The sequence below is a fragment of the Coloeus monedula genome (assembly GCF_965178545.1).
Source record: "Coloeus monedula genome assembly, chromosome: 31".
Lineage (NCBI taxonomy): Eukaryota > Metazoa > Chordata > Aves > Passeriformes > Corvidae > Coloeus > Coloeus monedula.
The window spans coordinates 1049336-1069162 of record NC_138811.1 but is presented as its reverse complement, the minus strand read 5'-3'; the positions used below and the strand labels follow the sequence as shown (position 1 = coordinate 1069162).

At 61.1% G+C, this 19827-nt stretch overlaps 1 protein-coding gene across 1 annotated transcript in view; it reads left to right on the top strand.

Moving 5' to 3' along the window:
* Positions 1 to 593: 593 nt before the first annotated feature.
* The window catches only part of LOC309583637 (procollagen galactosyltransferase 1-like), a gene marked incomplete at its 5' end in the record, with an annotated part of 28697 nt that continues 9463 nt past the window's right edge, over positions 594 to 19827 (top strand). The window contains 9 exons of the mRNA XM_082299413.1: positions 594 to 865; positions 3310 to 3420; positions 4068 to 4185; positions 8251 to 8385; positions 9361 to 9565; positions 11164 to 11283; positions 13378 to 13454; positions 14855 to 14961; positions 15049 to 15181. Coding sequence (XP_082155539.1) covers positions 594 to 865; positions 3310 to 3420; positions 4068 to 4185; positions 8251 to 8385; positions 9361 to 9565; positions 11164 to 11283; positions 13378 to 13454; positions 14855 to 14961; positions 15049 to 15181 — 1278 coding nt within the window. The remainder of the gene's footprint in view (positions 866 to 3309; positions 3421 to 4067; positions 4186 to 8250; positions 8386 to 9360; positions 9566 to 11163; positions 11284 to 13377; positions 13455 to 14854; positions 14962 to 15048; positions 15182 to 19827) is intronic.

Genomic DNA, 19827 nt, shown 5'->3' with positions numbered 1-19827 from the left:
GTACCGAATTCCAAAGTTTTTGTGGGAATAGAAAGAAAAAGCGGTCCCCAAATCAGAATATTCCCATTTCTTTCTCCTTATTCCCCTTTCTTTTTCTTTATTCCCATTTTTTCCTTTATTTCCTTCTGGAATTTTGGGGCTAAAACAGCAGAAAAGCGGGAAAATTCGGAGTTGAAACTCCTTGAAAACGGAAATTCGGGATTAAAAAACCCTTGGAAAGGGGAAGTTGTGAAGGGGAAATTGCTCGGAGGCGGCATTTGGGGTGTAAAAACCGTTGAAAAATGGGAAAATTCGGGGTTAAAAATCCTCGAAAAAGGAAATTTTTAGGAAGAATTCTCTGAGGGGCGGAGGGGGCGTGGCCACAAGGGGGCGTGATCACCAGCAATGCCCATATATGGGTGCGCGATGTGGGCGTGGCCTAACGCTAGCACCGCCCATCTATGGCTCTAGTGGGCGTGGCTACGCGCCGTGCCTATATATGGGTGTTATGGGCGTGGTCACAACGCGGATTGACCAATCAGCGCGCGTGTGGGCGTGGCCAAAGCGAGGCCCCTGAGGGAGAAGGGCGGGGCTTGCTGTGAGGGGCGCCCAAGATGGCGGCGCGGCCGTGGCCGCTGCTGCTGCCGCTGCTGCTGCTGGCGGGGCCGGGCCGGGGCCCCGGCGGCTCCTCCGGGGGGTCCCGGCTCGGCTTCGGGCCCGGCCCGGCCGCCGGATACTTCCCCGAGGAGCGCTGGAACCCGGAGTCGCCGCTGCGGCCGCCGCGCGTGGCCGTGGCGCTGCTGGCGAGGAACGCGGCCCACGCGCTGCCGCTGGTGCTGGGCGGGCTCGAGAGGCTGCGGCACCCCAAGGACAGGATGGCGCTGTGGTGGGTGAGGGGACACTGGGGACACTGGGGGACATTGGGGACACTGGGGGCACTGGGGGACACTGGGGACACTGGGGACACTGGGGACACTGGGGACACTGGGGACACTGGGGGCACTGGGGGACACTGGGAGTACACTGGGGGACACTGGGGACACTGGTGGACACTGGGGGACACTGGTGGACACTGGGGATACTGGGGACACTGGGGGGACACTGGGGGACACTGGGGACACTGGGGGACACTGGGGACACTGGGTACACTGGGGGCACTGGGAGTACACTGGGGACACTGGGGACACTGGGGAACACTGGGGACACTGGGGAACACTGGGGGGCACTGGGGGACACTGGGGGACACTGGGAGTACACTGGGGACACTGGGGGACACTGGGGGGCACTGGGGAACACTGGGGGACACTGGGGACACTGGGGGACACTGGGGGGCACTGGGGGACACTGGGAGTACACTGGGGGATACTGGGGGACACTGGGGGACATTGGGGACACTGGGAGTACACTGGGGGACACTGGGGATACTGGGGGCACTGGGGGACACTGGGGAACACTGGGGACACTGGGGACACTGGGGGACACTGGGAGTACACTGGGGGACACTGGGGACACTGGGGGACACTGGGGGACACTGGGGACACTGGGAGTACACTGGGGACACTGGGGACACTGCTGGACACTGGGGACACTGGGGGGACACTGGGGACACTGGGGGACACTGGGGACACTGGTGGACACTGGGGGACACTGGGGACACTGGGGGACACTGGGGGACACTGGGGACACTGGGAGTACACTGGGGACACTGGGGGACACTGGGGACACTGGGGGACACTGGGGGACACTGGGGACACTGGGGACACTGGGGGACACTGGGAGTACACTGGGGGACACTGGGGACACTGGGGGACACTGGGAGTACACTGGGGGGCACTGGGGGACACTGGGGGCACTAAGGGGACTTTGGGGGACACTGGGGATACTGGGGACACTGGGGGACACTGGGGGACACTGGTGGACACTGGGGACACTGGGGACACTGGGGACACTGGTGGACACTGGGGACACTGGTGGACACTGGGGGACACTGGGGGACACTGGGGACACTGGTGGACACTGGGGACACTGGGGACACTGGGGGACACTGGGGGCACTGGGGGACACTGGGGGACACTGGGGGGACACTGGGGGACACTGGGGGACACTGGGGGACATTGGGGGACACTGGGGGGACACTGGGGGACACTGGGGACACTGGGGGACACTGGGGGACACTGGGGACACTGGGGGGACACTGGGGGACACTGGTGGACACTGGGGACACTGGGGGGACACTGGGGACACTGGGAGAACACTGGGGGACATTGGGGGACACTGGGAGAACACTGGGGACACTGGGGAACACTGGGGACACTGGGGACACTGGGGGACACTGGGGACACTGGGGGACACTGGGGATACTGGGGGCACTGGGGGACACTGGGAGTACACTGGGGGACACTGGGGACACTGGGGGACACTGGGGGCACTGGGGGCACTGGGGATACTGGGGAACACTGGGGACACTGGGGGACACTGGGGGACACTGGGGACACTGGGGAACACTGGGGACACTGGGGGACACTGGGGACACTGGGGACACTGGGGGACACTGGGGACACTGGGGGACACTGGGGATACTGGGGGCACTGGGGGACACTGGGAGTACACTGGGGGACACTGGGGACACTGGGGGACACTGGGGGCACTGGGGGCACTGGGGATACTGGGGGACACTGGGGGACACTGGGGGACACTGGGGGCACTGGGGGAACACGGCACCCCAAGGACAGGATGGCGCTGTGGTGGGTGAGGGGACACTGGGGAACACTGGGGGACACTGGGGACACTGGGGGAACACTGGGGACACTGGGGGACACTGGGGGGACACTGGGGGACACTGGGGGGACACTGGGGGATACTGGGGGCACTGGGGGACATTGGGGACACTGGGAGTACACTGGGGGACACTGGGGACACTGGGGGACACTGGGGGGACATTGGAGACACTGGGGGACACTGGGAGTACACTGGGGGACACTGGGGACACTGGGAGTATACTGGGGGACACTGGGAGTACACTGGGGGACACTGGGGGCACTGGGGGACACTGGGGACACTGGGGGCACTAAGGGGACTTTGGGGGACACTGGGGGCACTGGGGAACACTGGGGACACTGGGGACACTGGGGGACACTGGGGGACACTGGGGGCACTGGGGGACACTGGGGGCACTAAGGGGACTTTGGGGGACACTGGGGGCACTGGGAGGACACTGGTGACACTGGGGGGGAGCCGTGCGAGTGAGGGGAGTGTGAGGGACGCTCAGGGAGGGGCTCCTCAGGGTGACCCCCCCCGTGGGACCCTCGGGTGTCCCCGCTGTCCCCTCAGGGTGGCCGTTGACCACAGCGTGGACAACACCTCGGCGCTGCTGGGCGAGTGGCTGGGCCGCGTGCGGGGCCTCTACCACCGGGTGCTCTGGAGGCACCGGGAGGAGCCCAAGTGAGGGGCTTTGGGGGGGTCCTGAGGGGCTCAGGGATAAATTTGGGGGGGTCCTGAGGGGTTTGGGGGGGTCCTGGAGGCTCTGGGGGGGAGTTTGGGGCATTCTGGGGGGGTTTGGGGGGTCTTTGGGGGTCCCCATGGGTTGGGGGTGCAGGGCCTGTACCAGTGGGTGCTCTGGAGGCACCGGGAGGAGCCCAAGTGAGGGGCTTTGGGGGGGCTTTGGGGGGCTCAGGGATAAATTTGGGGGGGTCCTGAGGGGTCTGGGGGGGTCCTGGGGGGGTTTGGGGGGGACTTTGGGGGTCTCCATGGGTTGGGAGGGAGTTTGGTTGCTTTAGGGAGTGGAGGCACCCCAAGGAGCCATGGTGGGGACTGGGGGGCGGGGGGCGAGGGGGGTTCCTGGGGGGATTTGGGGAGGTTTGGGGGGTCTGGGGGAGCTCAGGAGAAATTTTGGGGGGGGGTCCTGGCAGGATTTGGGAGATCCTGGCAGGCTTTGGGGGGGGTGGTTTTGGGGGGGTTCTGGGGGAGTTGGGGGATCCTGGAGGTGCTTGAGGGAGGTTCTGGGAGGCTTGGGGAGGGGGGGGATCTGCCGAGAATTTTGGGGAGGGGGTCCCAGGGGTCTCACGGTACCCCCCTGGTGCCCCCCCCAGATCCTTCCCTGACGAGGAGGGTCCCAAGCACTGGACCCCCGCCCGCTACGAGCACGTGATGAGGCTGCGCCAGGAGGCCCTGGAGGCCGCCCGCGCCATGTGGGCCGATTACCTGCTGGTACGGGGGGGCCCCCAAATCGGGGAGGGGGTCCCCAAATCGGGGAGGGGTCCCCCAAATCGGGGAGGGGGTCCCCAAATCGAGGAGGGGTCCCCAAACTCCAGGGGAGATGCCCTGAGCTGTGGGATGGAGGGAGAAAGCCCCCCCCCCCCAGAGGGGACATTGGGGACACCCAGGGCTGGGTGTGGCTGGGCCTGAAATGGGGAGGGGGCTCTGAAATGGGGAGGGGGCTCTGAAATGGGGAGGGGGCCCTGAAATGGGGGGGCCTGAATTGGGGAGGGGGCTCTGAATTGGGGAGGGGGCTCTGAAACAGGGAGGGGTCCCCAGGGTGTCCCCAGTGTCCCCTCTGGGGGTGCTTCAGGGGTGACAGGGGGTGACAGAGGTGACCCAGGGTGTCCCAGAGGTGACCCAGGGTGACCCAGGGGTGACCCAGGGGTGTCCCAGGGTGACCCAGGGTGTCCCAGGGGTGTCCCAGAGGTGACCCAGAGGTGACCCAGGGGTGTCCCAGGGTGTCCCAGGGGTGTCCCAGGGTGTCCCAGGGGTGACCCAGGGGTGTCCCAGGGGTGTCCCAGGGTGTCCCAGGGGTGACCCAGGGTGACCCAGGGGTGACCCAGGGGTGTCCCAGGGTGACCCAGGGTGTCCCAGGGGTGACCCAGAGGTGACCCAGGGGTGTCCCAGGGGTGACCCAGAGGTGACCCAGGGGTGTCCCAGGGTGTCCCAGGGTGACCCAGGGTGTCCCAGGGGTGTCCCAGGGGTGACCCAGGAGTGACCCAGAGGTGACCCAGGGGTGACCCAGAGGTGTCCCAGGGGTGTCCCAGGGGTGACCCAGGGGTGTCCCAGGGTGTCCCAGGGGTGACCCAGGGGTGACCCAGGGGTGACCCAGAGGTGTCCCAGGGGTGTCCCAGGGGTGACCCAGGGGTGTCCCAGGGTGTCCCAGGGGTGACCCAGGGGTGACCCAGGGGTGTCCCAGGAGTGACCCAGGGGTGACCCAGGAGTGACCCAGGGGTGACCCAGGGGTGTCCCAGGGGTGACCCAGGAGTGACCCAGGGGTGTCCCAGGGGTGACCCAGAGGTGACCCAGGGGTGTCCCAGGGGTGACCCAGAAGTGACCCAGGGGTGACCCAGAAGTGACCCAGGGGTGACCCAGGGGTGTCCCAGGGGTGTCCCAGGGTGTCCCAGGGGTGACCCAGGAGTGACCCAGAGGTGACCCAGGGGTGACCCAGGGGTGACCCAGGGGTGTCCCAGGGGTGACCCAGAATGTCCCAAGGGTGACCCAGGGGTGTCCCAGAGGTGACCCAGGGGTGTCCCAGGGGTGTCCCAGGGGTGTCCCAGGGTGTCCCAGGATGTCCCCAGGGTGTCCCAGGGTGACCCAGGGTGACCCAGAATGTCCCAAGGGTGACACAGGGGTGTCCCAGAGGTGACCCAGGGGTGTCCCAGGAGTGACCCAGGAGTGACCCAGGGGTGACCCAGGGGTGTCCCAGGGGTGTCCCAGGGGTGTCCCAGGGTGACCCAGGGGTGACCCAGGGGTGTCTCAGGGGTGTCCCAGGGGTGTCCCAGGGGTGTCCCAGGGTGTCCCAGGGGTGTCCCAGGGTGACCCAGGGGTGTCCCAGGGGTGTCCCAGGGGTGACCCAGGGTGTCCCAGGGGTGACCCAGGGTGTCCCAGGGTGTCCCAGGGTGGCCCAGGGTGACCCAGGGGTGTCCCAGGGGTGACCCAGGGTGTCCCAGGGTGTCCCAGGGTGTCCCAGGGTGGCCCAGGGGTGTCCCAGGGTGTCCCAGGGGTGACCCAGGGGTGTCCCAGGGGTGACCCAGGGTGTCCCAGGGTGTCCCAGGGTGGCCCAGGGGTGTCCCAGGGTGTCCCAGGGGTGTCCCAGGGGTGTCCCAGGGGTGACCCAGGGGTGACCCAGGGGTGTCCCAGGAGTGACCCACGGGTGACCCAGGGTGTCCCAGGGTGTCCCAGGGTGTCCCAGGGGTGACCCAGGGGTGACCCAGGGGTGTCCCAGGGTGTCCCAGGAGTGACCCAGGGGTGTCCCAGGGTGACCCAGGGTGTCCCAGGGGTGACCCAGGGGTGTCCCAGGGTGTCCCAGGAGTGACCCAGGGGTGTCCCAGGGGTGTCCCAGGGGTGACCCAGAGGTGTCCCAGGGTGACCCAGAGGTGACCCAGGGGTGTCCCAGGAGTGACCCACGGGTGACCCAGAATGTCCCAAGGGTGACCCAGGGGTGTCCCAGGGGTGTCCCAGGGTGTCCCAGGATGTCCCAGGGGTGTCCCAGGGGTGTCCCAGGGTGTCCCAGGGGTGTCCCAGGGGTGACCCAGGGTGTCCCAGGGTGTCCCAGGGGTGTCCCAGGGGTGTCCCAGGAGTGACCCAGGGGTGACCCAGAGGTGTCCCAAGGGTGTCCCAGGGGTGACCCAGGGGTGACCCAGGATGTCCCAAGGGTGTCCCAGGGGTGTCCCAGGGGTGTCCCAGGGTGACCCAGGGGTGTCCCAGGGTGTCCCAGGGTGACCCAGGGGTGACCCAGGGGTGTCCCAGGGGTGACCCAGGGGTGACCCAGGAGTGACCCAGAGGTGTCCCAGGGTGTCCCAGGGTGTCCCAGGGGTGTCCCAGGGGTGTCCCAGGGGTGACCCAGAGGTGTCCCAGGGTGTCCCAGGGTGTCCCAGGGTGACCCAGGGGTGTCCCAGGGGTGTCCCAGGGTGTCCCAGGGTGACCCAGGGGTGACCCAGGGGTGTCCCAGGGGTGTCCCAGGGTGACCCTGAGGTGACCCAGGGTGACCCAGGGTGGCCCAGGGTGTCCCAGGGTGGCCCAGGGGTGTCCCAGGGTGACCCAGGGGTGACCCAGAGGTGTCCCAGGGGTGACCCAGGGGTGTCCCAGGAGTGACCCAGAGGTGTCCCAGGGGTGTCCCAGGGGTGTCCCAGGGGTGACCCAGGGGTGACCCAGGGGTGTCCCAGAGGTGACCCAGAGGTGACCCAGAGGTGACACAGGGTGTCCCAGGGGTGTCCCAGGGTGACCCAGGGTGTCCCAGAGGTGACCCAGAGGTGACCCAGAGGTGACCCAGAGGTGTCCCAGGGGTGTCCCAGGGTGTCCCAGGGTGACCCAGGGGTGTCCCAGGGGTGTCCCAGGGTGTCCCAGGGTGACCCAGGGGTGTCCCAGGGTGTCCCAGGGGTGACCCAGAATGTCCCAGGGTGTCCCAGGGTGACCCAGGGGTGTCCCAGGGTGTCCCAGGGTGTCCCAGGGGTGTCCCAGAGGTGTCCCAGGGTGTCCCAGGGTGACCCAGGGGTGTCCCAGGGGTGTCCCAGGGTGTCCCAGGGTGTCCCAGGGTGTCCCAGGGTGACCCAGGGTGTCCCAAGGGTGTCCCAGGGTGTCCCAGGGGTGTCCCAGGAGTGACCCAGAGGTGACCCAGGGGTGTCCCAGGGTGTCCCAGGGGTGTCCCAGGGGTGTCCCAGGGTGACCCAGGGTGTCCCAGGGGTGACCCAGAGGTGACCCAGGGGTGTCCCAGGGGTGTCCCAGGGGTGACCCAGGGGTGTCCCAGGGGTGTCCCAGGGGTGTCCCAGGGGTGACCCAGGGGTGTCCCAGGAGTGACCCAGAGGTGACCCAGGGGTGACCCAGGTGTGACCCAGGGTGACCCAGGGGTGTCCCAGGGGTGACCCAGGGTGTCCCAGGAGTGACCCAGAGGTGACCCAGGGGTGACCCAGGGGTGTCCCAGGGTGACCCAGGATGTCCCAAGGGTGTCCCAGGGGTGTCCCAGGAGTGACCCAGAGGTGACCCAGAGGTGACCCAGGGTGTCCCAGGAGTGACCCAGAGGTGTCCCAAGGGTGTCCCAAGGGTGTCCCAGAGGTGACCCAGGGGTGTCCCAAGGGTGTCCCAGGGGTGTCCCAGAGGTGACCCAGGGGTGACCCAGGGTGTCCCAGGGTGTCCCAGGGGTGTCCCAGAGGTGACCCAGGGGTGACCCAGGGGTGTCCCAGGGTGTCCCAGGAGTGACCCAGGGGTGACCCAGGGGTGTCCCAGGGTGTCCCAGGGTGACCCAGGGGTGTCCCAGGGTGTCCCAGGGTGACCCTGAGGTGTCGCTGTCGGCAGTTCCTGGACGCCGACAACGTCCTGGTGAACCCGGACACGCTGGCCGTGCTGGTGGCCGAGAACAGAACCGTGGTGGCCCCGATGCTCGACTCGCGCGCAGCCTACTCCAACTTCTGGTGCGGCATCACCCCCCAGGTGAGGGCGGGGCAACCCCAGGGCCGGGCCATTCCCACATTCCCGGTGCCATTCCCACATTCCCGGTGCTATTCCCACATTCCCAGGGCTATTCCCAATGACCATTCCCTCATTCCCGGTGCCATTCCCACATTCCTGGTGCCATTCCCACATTCCCAGGGCTATTTCTGGCGCCATTCCCACATTCCCGGTGCCATTCCCACATTCCCGGTGCCATTCCCGCATTCTCAGGGCTATTCCTACGTTCCCAGGGCTATTCCCGGTGCCATTCCCTCATTCCCGGTGCCATTCCCACATTCCCAGGGCTGTTCCCAATGACCATTCCCACATTCCTGATGGCCATTCCCACATTCCTGGTGCCATTCCCACATTCCCAGGGCTATTCCCGGTACCATTCCCACATTCTCAGTGCCATTCCCACATTCCCGGTGCCATTCCCACATTCCCAGGGCTATTCCCGGTACCATTCCCACATTCCCAGGGCCATTCCCACATTCCCAAGGCTGTTCCCAATAGCCATTCCTGCATTCCCAATGACCATTCCCTCATTCCTGGTGCAATTCCCACATTCCCAGGGCTATTCCCGGTACCATTCCCTCATTCTCAGTGCCATTCCCACATTCCCAGTGCCATTCGCACATTCCCGGTGCCATTCCCACATTCCCAGGGCTATTCCCGGTGCCATTCCCTCATTCTCAGTGCCATTCCCACATTCCCAGTGCCATTCCCACATTCCCGGTGCAATTCCCACATTCCCAGGGCTATTCCCGGTGCCATTCCCTCATTCTCAGTGCCATTCCCACATTCCCGGTGCCATTCCCACATTCCCAGGGCTATTCCCGGTGCCATTCCCTCATTCTCAGTGCCATTCCCACATTCCCGGTGCCATTCCCACATTCCCAGGGCTATTCCCGGTGCCATTCCCTCATTCTCAGTGCCATTCCCGCATTCCCGGTGCCATTCCCACATTCCCAGGGCTATTACCGCCGCACCCCTGCCTATCTCCCGATCCGGCGCCGGGAGCGCCGCGGTTGCTTCGCGGTGCCCATGGTTCACTCCACGTTCCTGCTGGATCTGCGCCGGGAGCGCTCCCGCAGCCTGGCCTTCTACCCGCCCCCGCCCGGCTACGCCGGCGCCTTCGACGACATCATCGTCTTTGCTGCCGCCTGCCGGGAGGCCGGTGAGGGATTCGGGATGGGATTGGGGTTGGGATTGGGATTGGCATTGGGATGGGATTGGGTTGGGGTTGGGATTGGGATTGGGATGGGATTGGGATTGGGATGACATCATTGTCACCGCTGGCCAGGAGACTGGGGAGGGATTCAAGTTTAGGAATGAGACTTGGGTTTGGGATGGGGATGGCATTGTTTGGATAGGGTTGGAGTGGGTTGGGTTGGGATGGATGCGTTGGGATGGGTTGGGATGAGTTGGGTTGGATGGGTTGGCTTGGGTTGAGTTGGGTTGGAGGGGTTTAGTTGGGTTGAGTTGGATGGGATAAGTTGGGTTGGATGCGTTGGGTTGAGTTGGGTTGGGTTGGATGGAATGAATTGAGTTGGATGGATTGGGTTGGGATTGAGTTGGATTGGATGGGTTGGGTTGAGTCGGGATGGGTTGACTTGGACGGGTTGGATTGGGTTGGGTTGAGTTAGGGTGGGTTGAGTTGGGTTGGGTGGGATGGGTTGAGTTGGGTTGAGTTGAGTTGGATGGGATGAGTTGGGTTGGATGGGTTGGGATGGGTTGAGTTGGGTTGGGTTGGATGGGTGGGTTTGGGTTGGAGGGGTTGGGTTGAGTTGGGATGGGTTGAGTTGGGTTGGATGGGATGAGCTGGATTGGATGGGTTAGGTTGGATTGAGTTGGGTTGGATGGGTTGGGATGAGTTGGGTTGGGTTGGGATGGGTTGGGTTGGATGGGTTGAGTTGGGTTGGGATGAGTTGGGTTGGGATGAGTTGGGATGAGTTGGGTTGGGTTGGGATGGGTTGGGATGAGTTGGGATGGGTTGGGATGGGTTGGGTTTGGTTGGGTTGGGTTGAATTGGGATGAGTTGGGTTGGGTTGGGTTGGGATGAGTTGGGTTGGGTTGGGATGAGTTGGGTTGGGATGGGTTGGGTTGGGATGGGTTGGGATGAGTTGGGATGGGTTGGGATGAGTTGGGATGAGTTGGGTTGGGTTGGGTTGGGATGAGTTGGGTTGGGTTGGGATGGGTTGGGATGAGTTGGGATGGGTTGGGATGAGTTGGGATGAGTTGGGTTGGGTTGGGTTGGGATGAGTTGGGATGAGTTGGGTTGGGTTGGGATGGGTTGGGATGAGTTGGGATGGGTTGGGTTTGGTTGGGTTGGGTTGAATTGGGATGAGTTGGGTTGGGTTGGGTTGAATTGGGATGAGTTGGGTTGGGTTGGGATGAGTTGGGTTGGGATGGGTTGGGATGAGTTGGGATGAGTTGGGTTGGGTTGGGTTGGGATGAGTTGGGTTGGGTTGGGATGAGTTGGGATGAGTTGGGATGAGTTGGGTTGGGTTGGGATGGGATGAGTTGGGATGAGTTGGGATGAGTTGGGTTGGGTTGCTCTTCCATCATCGTCTCCGCCGCTCCTTGTTGGGCCACGGGTGAGGGGCGTGATTGGGATGGGATTGGGATGGGATTTGGGATTGCCTTTGGACGATCCCAATTTTCAAGTCACCCCCCAGTCGTGATCTTTTCCCAATCCCATTCCCAACATTCCCGACCCCATTCCCAATCCAGTTACCCCTGACCCCATTCCCGACATTCCCGATGCCGTTCCAGGGGTGCAGATGTTCGTCAGTAACCGCGAGCAGTTCGGCTTCCTGCCGGTGCCGCTGCGCTCCCAGAGCTCCCTGCGGGACGAGGCCGAGAACTTCCTGCACGTCCAGCTGGAGATCATGGGTGAGATCCCGCGGGATCCCCAGGGATCCCGGAGCATCCGCGGCCTCGGGATCCTGGGGGGGAAATGGATCCCGGTGGATCCCAAAGGATCCCGGTGGATCCCAAGGGATCCAGGGGGCTCAGGATGAGCCCCGAGGGTCCGGTGCTGATCCCTGGTGGGATTTGGGGCTGATTCCTTTGGGATTTGGGGTTGATTCCGTTGGGATTTGGGGTTGATTCCTTTGGGATTTGGGCTGATTCCTTTGGGATTTGGGGTTGATTCCTTTGGGATTTGGGCTGATTCCTTTGGGATTTGGGGCTGATTCCTGTGGGATTTGGGGCTCATTCCCATGGGATCTGGGGCTCATTCCTTTGGGATCTGGGGCTGATTCCTTTGGGATTTGGAGCTCATTCCTTTGGGATTTGGGGCTGATTCCTTTGGGATCTGGGGCTCATTCCTTTGAAATCAGGGGCTCATTCCCTGTGGGATTTGGGGCTGATTCCTTTGGGATTTGGGCTGATTCCTTTGGGATTTGGGGCTGATTCCTTTGGGATTTGGGGTTGATTCCGTTGGGATTTGGGGCTCATTCCCATGGGATCAGGGGCTCATTCCTTTGGGATCTGGGCTGATTCCTTTGGGATTTGGGGTTGATTCCTTTGGGATTTGGGGTTGATTCCTTTGGAATTTGGGGCTCATTCCGTTGGGATGTGGGGCTCATTTCCGTGGGGTCTGAGGCTGATTCTTTTGGGATCTGGGGCTGATTCCTTTGGGATTTGGGGCTCATTCTGTTGGGATCTGAGGCTGATTTCCTTTGGGATTTGGGGCTCATTCCTTTGGGATCTGGGGCTGATTCCTTTGGGATCAGGGGCTCATTCCCTGTGGGATCAGGGGCTCATTCCTGGGGGTATTCGGGGCTGATTCTGTTGGGATCAGGAGCTCATTCCCGTGGGATTTGGGGCTCATTTCCGTGGGATCTGGGGCTGATTCCTTTGGGATTTGGGGCTGATTCCTTTGGGATCAGGGGCTCATTCCTGTTGGGATCTGGGGCTCATTCCTTTGGGATTTGGGGCTCATTCCTGTAGGATCTGCGGCTGATCCCTGTGGGATTTGGGGCTCATTCCCGTGGGATTTGGGGCTCATTCCTTTGGGATTTGGGGCTCATTCCTTTGGGATTTGGGGCTGATCCCCATGGGATCTGGGGCTCATTCCTTTGGGATCTGGGGCTCATTCCTTTGGGATTTGGGGCTGATCCCCATGGGATCTGGGGCTCATTCCTGTAGGATCTGGGGCTGATCTCTGTGGGATTTGGGGCTCATTCCCGTGGGATCAGGGGCTCATTCCCGTGGGATCTGGGGCTCATTCCTTTGGGATTTGGGGCTCATTCATGTGGGATCTGGGGCTGATCCCTGTGGGATCAGGGGCTCATTCCTTTGGGATCTGGGGCTGATCCCTGTGGGATCAGGGGCTCATTCCTTTGGGATCTGGGGCTGATCCCTGTGGGATCAGGGGCTCATTCCCTGTGGGATCTGGGGCTCATTCCTTTGGGATCTGGGGCTGATCCCTGTGGGATTTGGGGCTCATTCCTTTGGGATCTGGGGCTCATTCCTATGGGATCAGGGGCTCATTCCCATGGGATCTGGGGCTCATTCCGTTGGGATCTGGGGCTGATCCCTGTGGGATCTGGGGTTCATTCCCGTGGGATTTGGGGCTCATTCCCATGGGATCAGGGGCTCATTCCCATGGGATCAGGGGCTCATTCCCGTGGGATCAGGGGTTCATTCCCATGGGATTTGGGGCTCATTCCCATGGGATCAGGAGCTCATTCCCATGGGATCAGGGGCTCATTCCCGTGGGATCAGGGGTTCATTCCCATGGGATTTGGGGCTCATTCCCATGGGATCAGGAGCTCATTCCCGTGGGATCAGGGGTTCATTCCCGTGGGATTTGGGGCTCATTCCCGTGGGATCAGGGGCTCATTCCCGTGGGATTTGGGGTTCATTCCCATGGGATCAGGGGTTCATTCCCGTGGGATTTGGGGCTCATTCCCATGGGATTTGGGGCTCATTCCCATGGGATCAGGGGCTCATTCCCGTGGGATTCTCCCATTCCCGCAGTGAAGCTCCCTCCGGCCGAGCCCTCCCCCCACGTGTGGGTCCCTCCCAAGGTCCTGGACAAGCTGGGATTTGATGAGGTGAATCCCTCGGAATTCCCGGGATCCCCCTCCCCCTCAGGATTTGGGGCAGTTTTCCACCTTTTCCTCGGCATTTCATGGGATTTTTTTGTTCCCTGCTGGATTTTGGGTTGGTTTTTCCCCGTTTCCCGCTGGATTTGGGGTGGGTTTCCCCCTTTTTCCTTGGATTTTTGGCAGATTTGCCCCAGATTTCCCCATTTCCCCCTGGATTTTGGGCAGTTTTCCCTATTTCCTTCGGGATTTTCCCATTTCCCCCTGGATTTTGGGGCGAATTTCCCCATTTTTCCCTGGATTTTGGGATGAATTTCCCTATTTCCCCCTGGATTTTGGGCAGCTTTCCCTATTTCCTTCTGGATTTTCCCATTTCCCCCTGGATTTTGGGATGAATTTCCCCATTTCCCCCTGGATTTTGGGCAGCTTTCCCCAGGATTTTCTCATTTCCTCTTGAATTTTGGGCAGTTTTCCCTATTTTCTTCAGGATTTCCCCATTTTCTCCTGGATTTTGGGGCAGATTTCCCCATTTCCTTCCCGATTTTGAGATTAATTTCCCCATTTCCCCCTGGATTTTGGGCAGCTTTCCCTATTTCCTTCGGGATTTTCCCATTTCCCCCTGGATTTTGGGATGAATTTCCCCGTTTTTCCCCCTGGATTTTGGGATGAATTTCCCCATTTCCCCCTGGATTTTGGGCAGCTTTCCCCAGGATTTTTTCATTTCCTCTTGAATTTTGGGCAGCTTTCCCTATTTTCCCCCTGGATTTTCCCATTTTCTCCTGGATTTTGGGGCAGATTTCCCCATTTCCCCCTGGATTTTGGGATGAATTTCCCTATTTCCCCCTGGATTTTGGGCAGCTTTCCCTATTTCCTTCTGGATTTTCCCATTTCCCCCTGGATTTTGGGATGAATTTCCCCATTTCCCCCTGGATTTTGGGATGAATTTCCCCATTTTTCCCTGGATTTTGGGATGAATTTCCCCATTTCCCCCTGGATTTTGGGCAGCTTTCCCTATTTCCTTCGGGATTTTCCCATTTCCCCCTGGATTTTGGGATGAATTTCCCCATTTCCCCCTGGATTTTGGGATGAATTTCCCCATTTCCCCCTGGATTTTGGGATAAATTTCCCCATTTCCCCCTGGATTTTGGGATGAATTTCCCCATTTCCCCCTGGATTTTGGGATAAATTTTCCCATTTCCCCCTGGATTTTGGGATAAATTTCCCCATTTCCCCCTGGATTTTGGGATAAATTTCCCCATTTCCCCCTGGATTTTGGGCAGCTTTCCCCCACATTTCCCCATTTCCCCCTGCATTTGGGGTGAACTTTCCCCCGATTTCTCTCAGATTTCCCCTTCTCCCCCCGGATTTTGGGCCAAATCCCCCATTTTCCATGGATATTCCCATCCCAGGTCTTCCTGATCAACCTCCGGCGCCGCTCCGACCGCCGGGCGCGGATGCTCCGGACGCTGCAGGAACTGGGAATCTCCCCCAAACTGGTGGAGGCCGTGGACGGCCGGTGAGCCCCGGGAGAGGGGCGGGGAGGCCGGGAATGCCCAGGAATTCCGGGAATTCCGCCGGAATTGCGCTCCGGAACGTTCCGCAGGGCCCTGAACAGCAGCCAGGTGGAGGCGCTGGGGGTCCGGATGCTGCCGGGATATCGGGATCCCTTCCACGGGAGACCCCTGACCCGAGGGGAGGTCGGCTGCTTCCTCAGCCACTTCCGGGTCTGGCAGGAGGTGAGGAGCGGGAAATTTGGGAATTTTGGGGGGTCCTGGGGGTCTGGGATGGGAATTTGGGCGTTTGGGGTCTGGAATTCTGGGGGGATCCGGGGAATTCCAAAGAGGAGCCGCTGCTTCCTCAGCCACTTCCGGGTCTGGCAGGAGGTGAGGAGCAGGAAATTTGGGAATTTTGGGGGTTCTGGGGGTCTGGGATGGGAATTTGGGGGTTCTGGGATGGGAATTTGGGGGTTCTGGGAATTCTGGGGGGATCCGGGGAATTCCAAAGAGGAGCCGCTGCTTCCTCAGCCACTTCCGGGTCTGGCAGGAGGTGAGGAGCGGGAAATTTGGGAATTTTGGGGGTTCTGGGATGGGAATTTGGGCGTTTGGGGTCTGGGAATTCTGGGGGGATCCGGGGAATTCCAAAGAGGAGCCGCTGCTTCCTCAGCCACTTCCGGGTCTGGCAGGAGGTGAGGAGTGGGAAATTTGGGAATTTTGGGGGTTCTGGGATGGGAATTTGGGCGTTTGGGGTCTGGAATTCTGGGGGATCCGGGGAATTCCAAAGAGGAGCCGCTGCTTCCTCAGCCACTTCCGGGTCTGGCAGGAGGTGAGGAGTGGGAAATTTGGGAATTTTGGGGGATTCTGGGATGGGAATTTGGGCGTTTGGGGTCTGGGAATTCTGGGGGATCCGGGGAATTCCAAAGAGGAGCCGCTGCTTCCTCAGCCACTTCCGGGTCTGGCAGGAGGTGAGGAGTGGGAAATTTGGGAATTTTGGGGGGTCCTGGGGGTCAGGAATGGGCATTTGGGGGATTCTGGGATGGGAATTTGGGGGGTTCTGGGAATTCTGGGGGATCCGGGGAATTCCAAAGAGGAGCCGCTGCTTCCTCAGCCACTTCCGGGTCTGGCAGGAGGTGAGGAGTGGGAAATTTGGGAATTTTGGGGGTTCTGGGATGGGAATTTGGGCGTTTGGGGTCTGGAATTCTGGGGGGATCCGGGGAATTCCAAAGAGGAGCCGCTGCTTCCTCAGCCACTTCCGGGTCTGGCAGGAAGTGAGGAGTGGGAAATTTGGGAATTTTGGGGGTCCTGGGGGTCTGGGATGGGAATTTGGGGGTCTGAGATGGGAATTTGGGGGGTTCTGGAAATCTGGGGGGATCCGGGGAATTCCAAAGAGGAGCCGCTGCTTCCTCAGCCACTTCCGGGTCTGGCAGGAGGTGAGGAGCAGGAAATTTGGGAATTTTGGGGGTCCTGGGGGTCAGGAATGGGAATTTGGGGGATTCTGGGATGGGAATTTGGGGGTCTGGGATGGGAATTTGGGGGGTTCTGGGAATTCTGGGGGATCCGGGGAATTCCAAAGAGGAGCCGCTGCTTCCTCAGCCACTTCCGGGTCTGGCAGGAGGTGAGGAGCGGGAAATTTGGGAATTTTGGGGGTTCTGGGATGGGAATTTGGGCGTTTGGGGTCTGGAATTCTGGGGGGATCCGGGGAATTCCAAAGAGGAGCCGCTGCTTCCTCAGCCACTTCCGGGTCTGGCAGGAGGTGAGGAGTGGGAAATTTGGGAATTTTGGGGGGTCCTGGGGGTCTGGGATGGGAATTTGGGGGGTTCTGGGAATTCTGGGGGGATCCGGGGAATTCCGAAGAGAAGCCGCTGCTTCCTCAGCCACTTCCGGGTCTGGCAGGAGGTGAGGAGCAGGAAATTTGGGAATTTTGGGGGTTCTGGGATGGGAATTTGGGGGTTCTGGGAATTCTGGGGGATCCGGGGAATTCCAAAGAGGAGCCGCTGCTTCCTCAGCCACTTCCGGGTCTGGCAGGAAGTGAGGAGTGGGAAATTTGGGAATTTTGGGGGTCCTGGGGGTCTGGGATGGGAATTTGGGGGTCTGAGATGGGAATTTGGGGGGTTCTGGGAATTCTGGGGGATCCGGGGAATTCCAAAGAGGAGCCGCTGCTTCCTCAGCCACTTCCGGGTCTGGCAGGAAGTGAGGAGCGGGAAATTTGGGAATTTTGGGGGGTCCTGGGGGTCAGGAATGGGAATTTGGGGGATTCTGGGATGGGAATTTGGGGGGTTCTGGGAATTCTGGGGGATCCGGGGAATTCCAAAGAGGAGCCGCTGCTTCCTCAGCCACTTCCGGGTCTGGCAGGAGGTGAGGAGTGGGAAATTTGGGAATTTTGGGGGGTCTGAGATGGGAATTTGGGGGATTCTGGGAATTCTGGGGGATCCGGGGAATTCCAAAGAGGAGCCGCTGCTTTCTCAGCCACTTCCGGGTCTGGCAGGAGGTGAGGAGCAGGAAATTTGGGAATTTTGGGGGTTCTGGGATGGGAATTTGGGCGTTTGGGGTCTGGAATTCTGGGGGGATCCGGAGAATTCCAAAGAGGAGCCGCTGCTTCCTCAGCCACTTCCGGGTCTGGCAGGAAGTGAGGAGTGGGAAATTTGGGAATTTTGGGGGTCCTGGGGGTCAGGAATGGGAATTTGGGGGATTCTGGGATGGGAATTTGGGGGGTTCTGGGAATTCTGGGGGATCCGGGGAATTCCAAAGAGGAGCCGCTGCTTCCTCAGCCACTTCCGGGTCTGGCAGGAGGTGAGGAGCAGGAAATTTGGGAATTTTGGGGGGTTCTGGGATGGGAATTTGGGCGTTTGGGGTCTGGAATTCTGGGGGGACCCGGGGAATTCCAAAGAGGAGCCGCTGCTTCCTCTGCCACTTCCGGGTCTGGCAGGAGGTGAGGAGCAGGAAATTTGGGAATTTTGGGGGTTCTGGGATGGGAATTTGGGGGGTTCTGGGAATTCTGGGGGGATCCAGGGGATTCTTGGTAATGGGGCGAGGTCGGCTCCTTCCTCAGTCACTTCCGGGTCCGGCAGGAGGTGAGGAGCCGGGAATTTGGGAATTCGGGGGGTTCTGAGGGGCTGGGCTGGGATTTTGGGGCGATTCAGGGAATTCCTGGGGGTGCCCAGCTGGTTCCCAGCTCCGTCCCAAACCCCTCGGATTTCCAGCATTCCCGGTGACTCCCGGCATTCCCGAGCCCACCCCAAATCCCGCTGAGTCCTGGCATTCCCAGGGCTCTCCCATCCCAAATCCCATTCCCACCCCGGATCCCGGCGATTCCCATCCCAAACCCTCGTGATTCCCATCCCAAACCCTCGTGATTCCCGGCATTCCTGGGGTGTCTCTGGCTCCCATCCTGAATCCCGGTGACCCCAAACATTCCCGGTGACCCCAAACATTCCCAGTGCCCCCAAACATTCCCGAGCCCATCCCAAATCCCATTCCCACCCTGGATCCCGGCGATTCCCATCCCAAACCCTCGTGATTCCCATCCCAAACCCTCGTCATTCCCATCCCAAACCCTCGTGATTCCCGGCATTCCTGGGGTGTCTCTGGCTCCCATCCTGAATCCCGGTGACCCCAAACATTCCCGGTGACCCCAAACATTCCCGGTGACCCCAAACATTCCCGAGCCCATCCCAAATCCCATTCCCACCCCGGATCCCGGCGATTCCCATCCCAAACCCTCGTGATTCCCGGCATTCCTGGGGTGTCTCTGGCTCCCATCCTGAATCCCGGTGACCCCAAACATTCCTGGTGATCCCAAACATTCCCGGTGACCCCAAACATTCCCGAGCCCATCCCAAATCCCATTCCCACCCCAGATCCCGGCGATTCCCATCCCAAACCCTCGTGATTCCCATCCCAAACCCTCGTGATTCCCGGCATTCCTGGGGTGTCTCTGGCTCCCATCCTGAATCCCGGTGACCCCAAACATTCCTGGTGATCCCAAACATTCCCGGTGACCCCAAACATTCCCGAGCCCATCCCAAATCCCATTCCCACCCCAGATCCCGGCGATTCCCATCCCAAACCCTCGTGATTCCCATCCCAAACCCTCGTGATTCCCGGCATTCCTGGGGTGTCTCTGGCTCCCATCCTGAATCCCGGTGACCCCAAACATTCCCGGTGACCCCAAACATTCCCAGTGACCCCAAACATTCCCGAGCCCATCCCAAATCCCATTCCCACCCCGGATCCCGGCGATTCCCATCCCAAACCCTCGTGATTCCCGGCATTCCTGGGGTGTCTCTGGCTCCCATCCTGAATCCCGGTGACCCCAAACATTCCCGGTGACCCCAAACATTCCCAGTGACCCCAAACATTCCCGAGCCCATCCCAAATCCCATTCCCGCCGCGGATCCCGGCGATTCCCATCCCAAACCCTCGTGATTCCCATCCCAAACCCTCGTGATTCCCATCCCAAACCCTCGTGATTCCCGGCATTCCTGGGGTGTTTCTGGGTCCCATCCTGAATCCCGGTGATCCCAAACATTCCCAGTGACTCCAAACATTCCCAGTGACCCCAAACATTCCCGAGCCCATCCCAAATCCCATTCCCACCGTGGATCCCGGTGATTCCCATCCCAAACCCTCGTGATTCCCATCCCAAACCCTCGTGATTCCCATCCCAAACCCTCGTGATTCCCGGCATTCCTGGGGTGTCTCTGGCTCCCATCCGGAATCCCGGTGACCCCAAACATTCCCGGTGACCCCAAACATTCCCGGTGATCCCAAACATTCCCGGTGACCCCAAACATTCCCGGTCCCATCCCAAATCCCATTCCCACCCCGGATCCCGGCGATTCCCATCCCAAACCCTCGTGATTCCCATCCCAAACCCTCGTAATTCC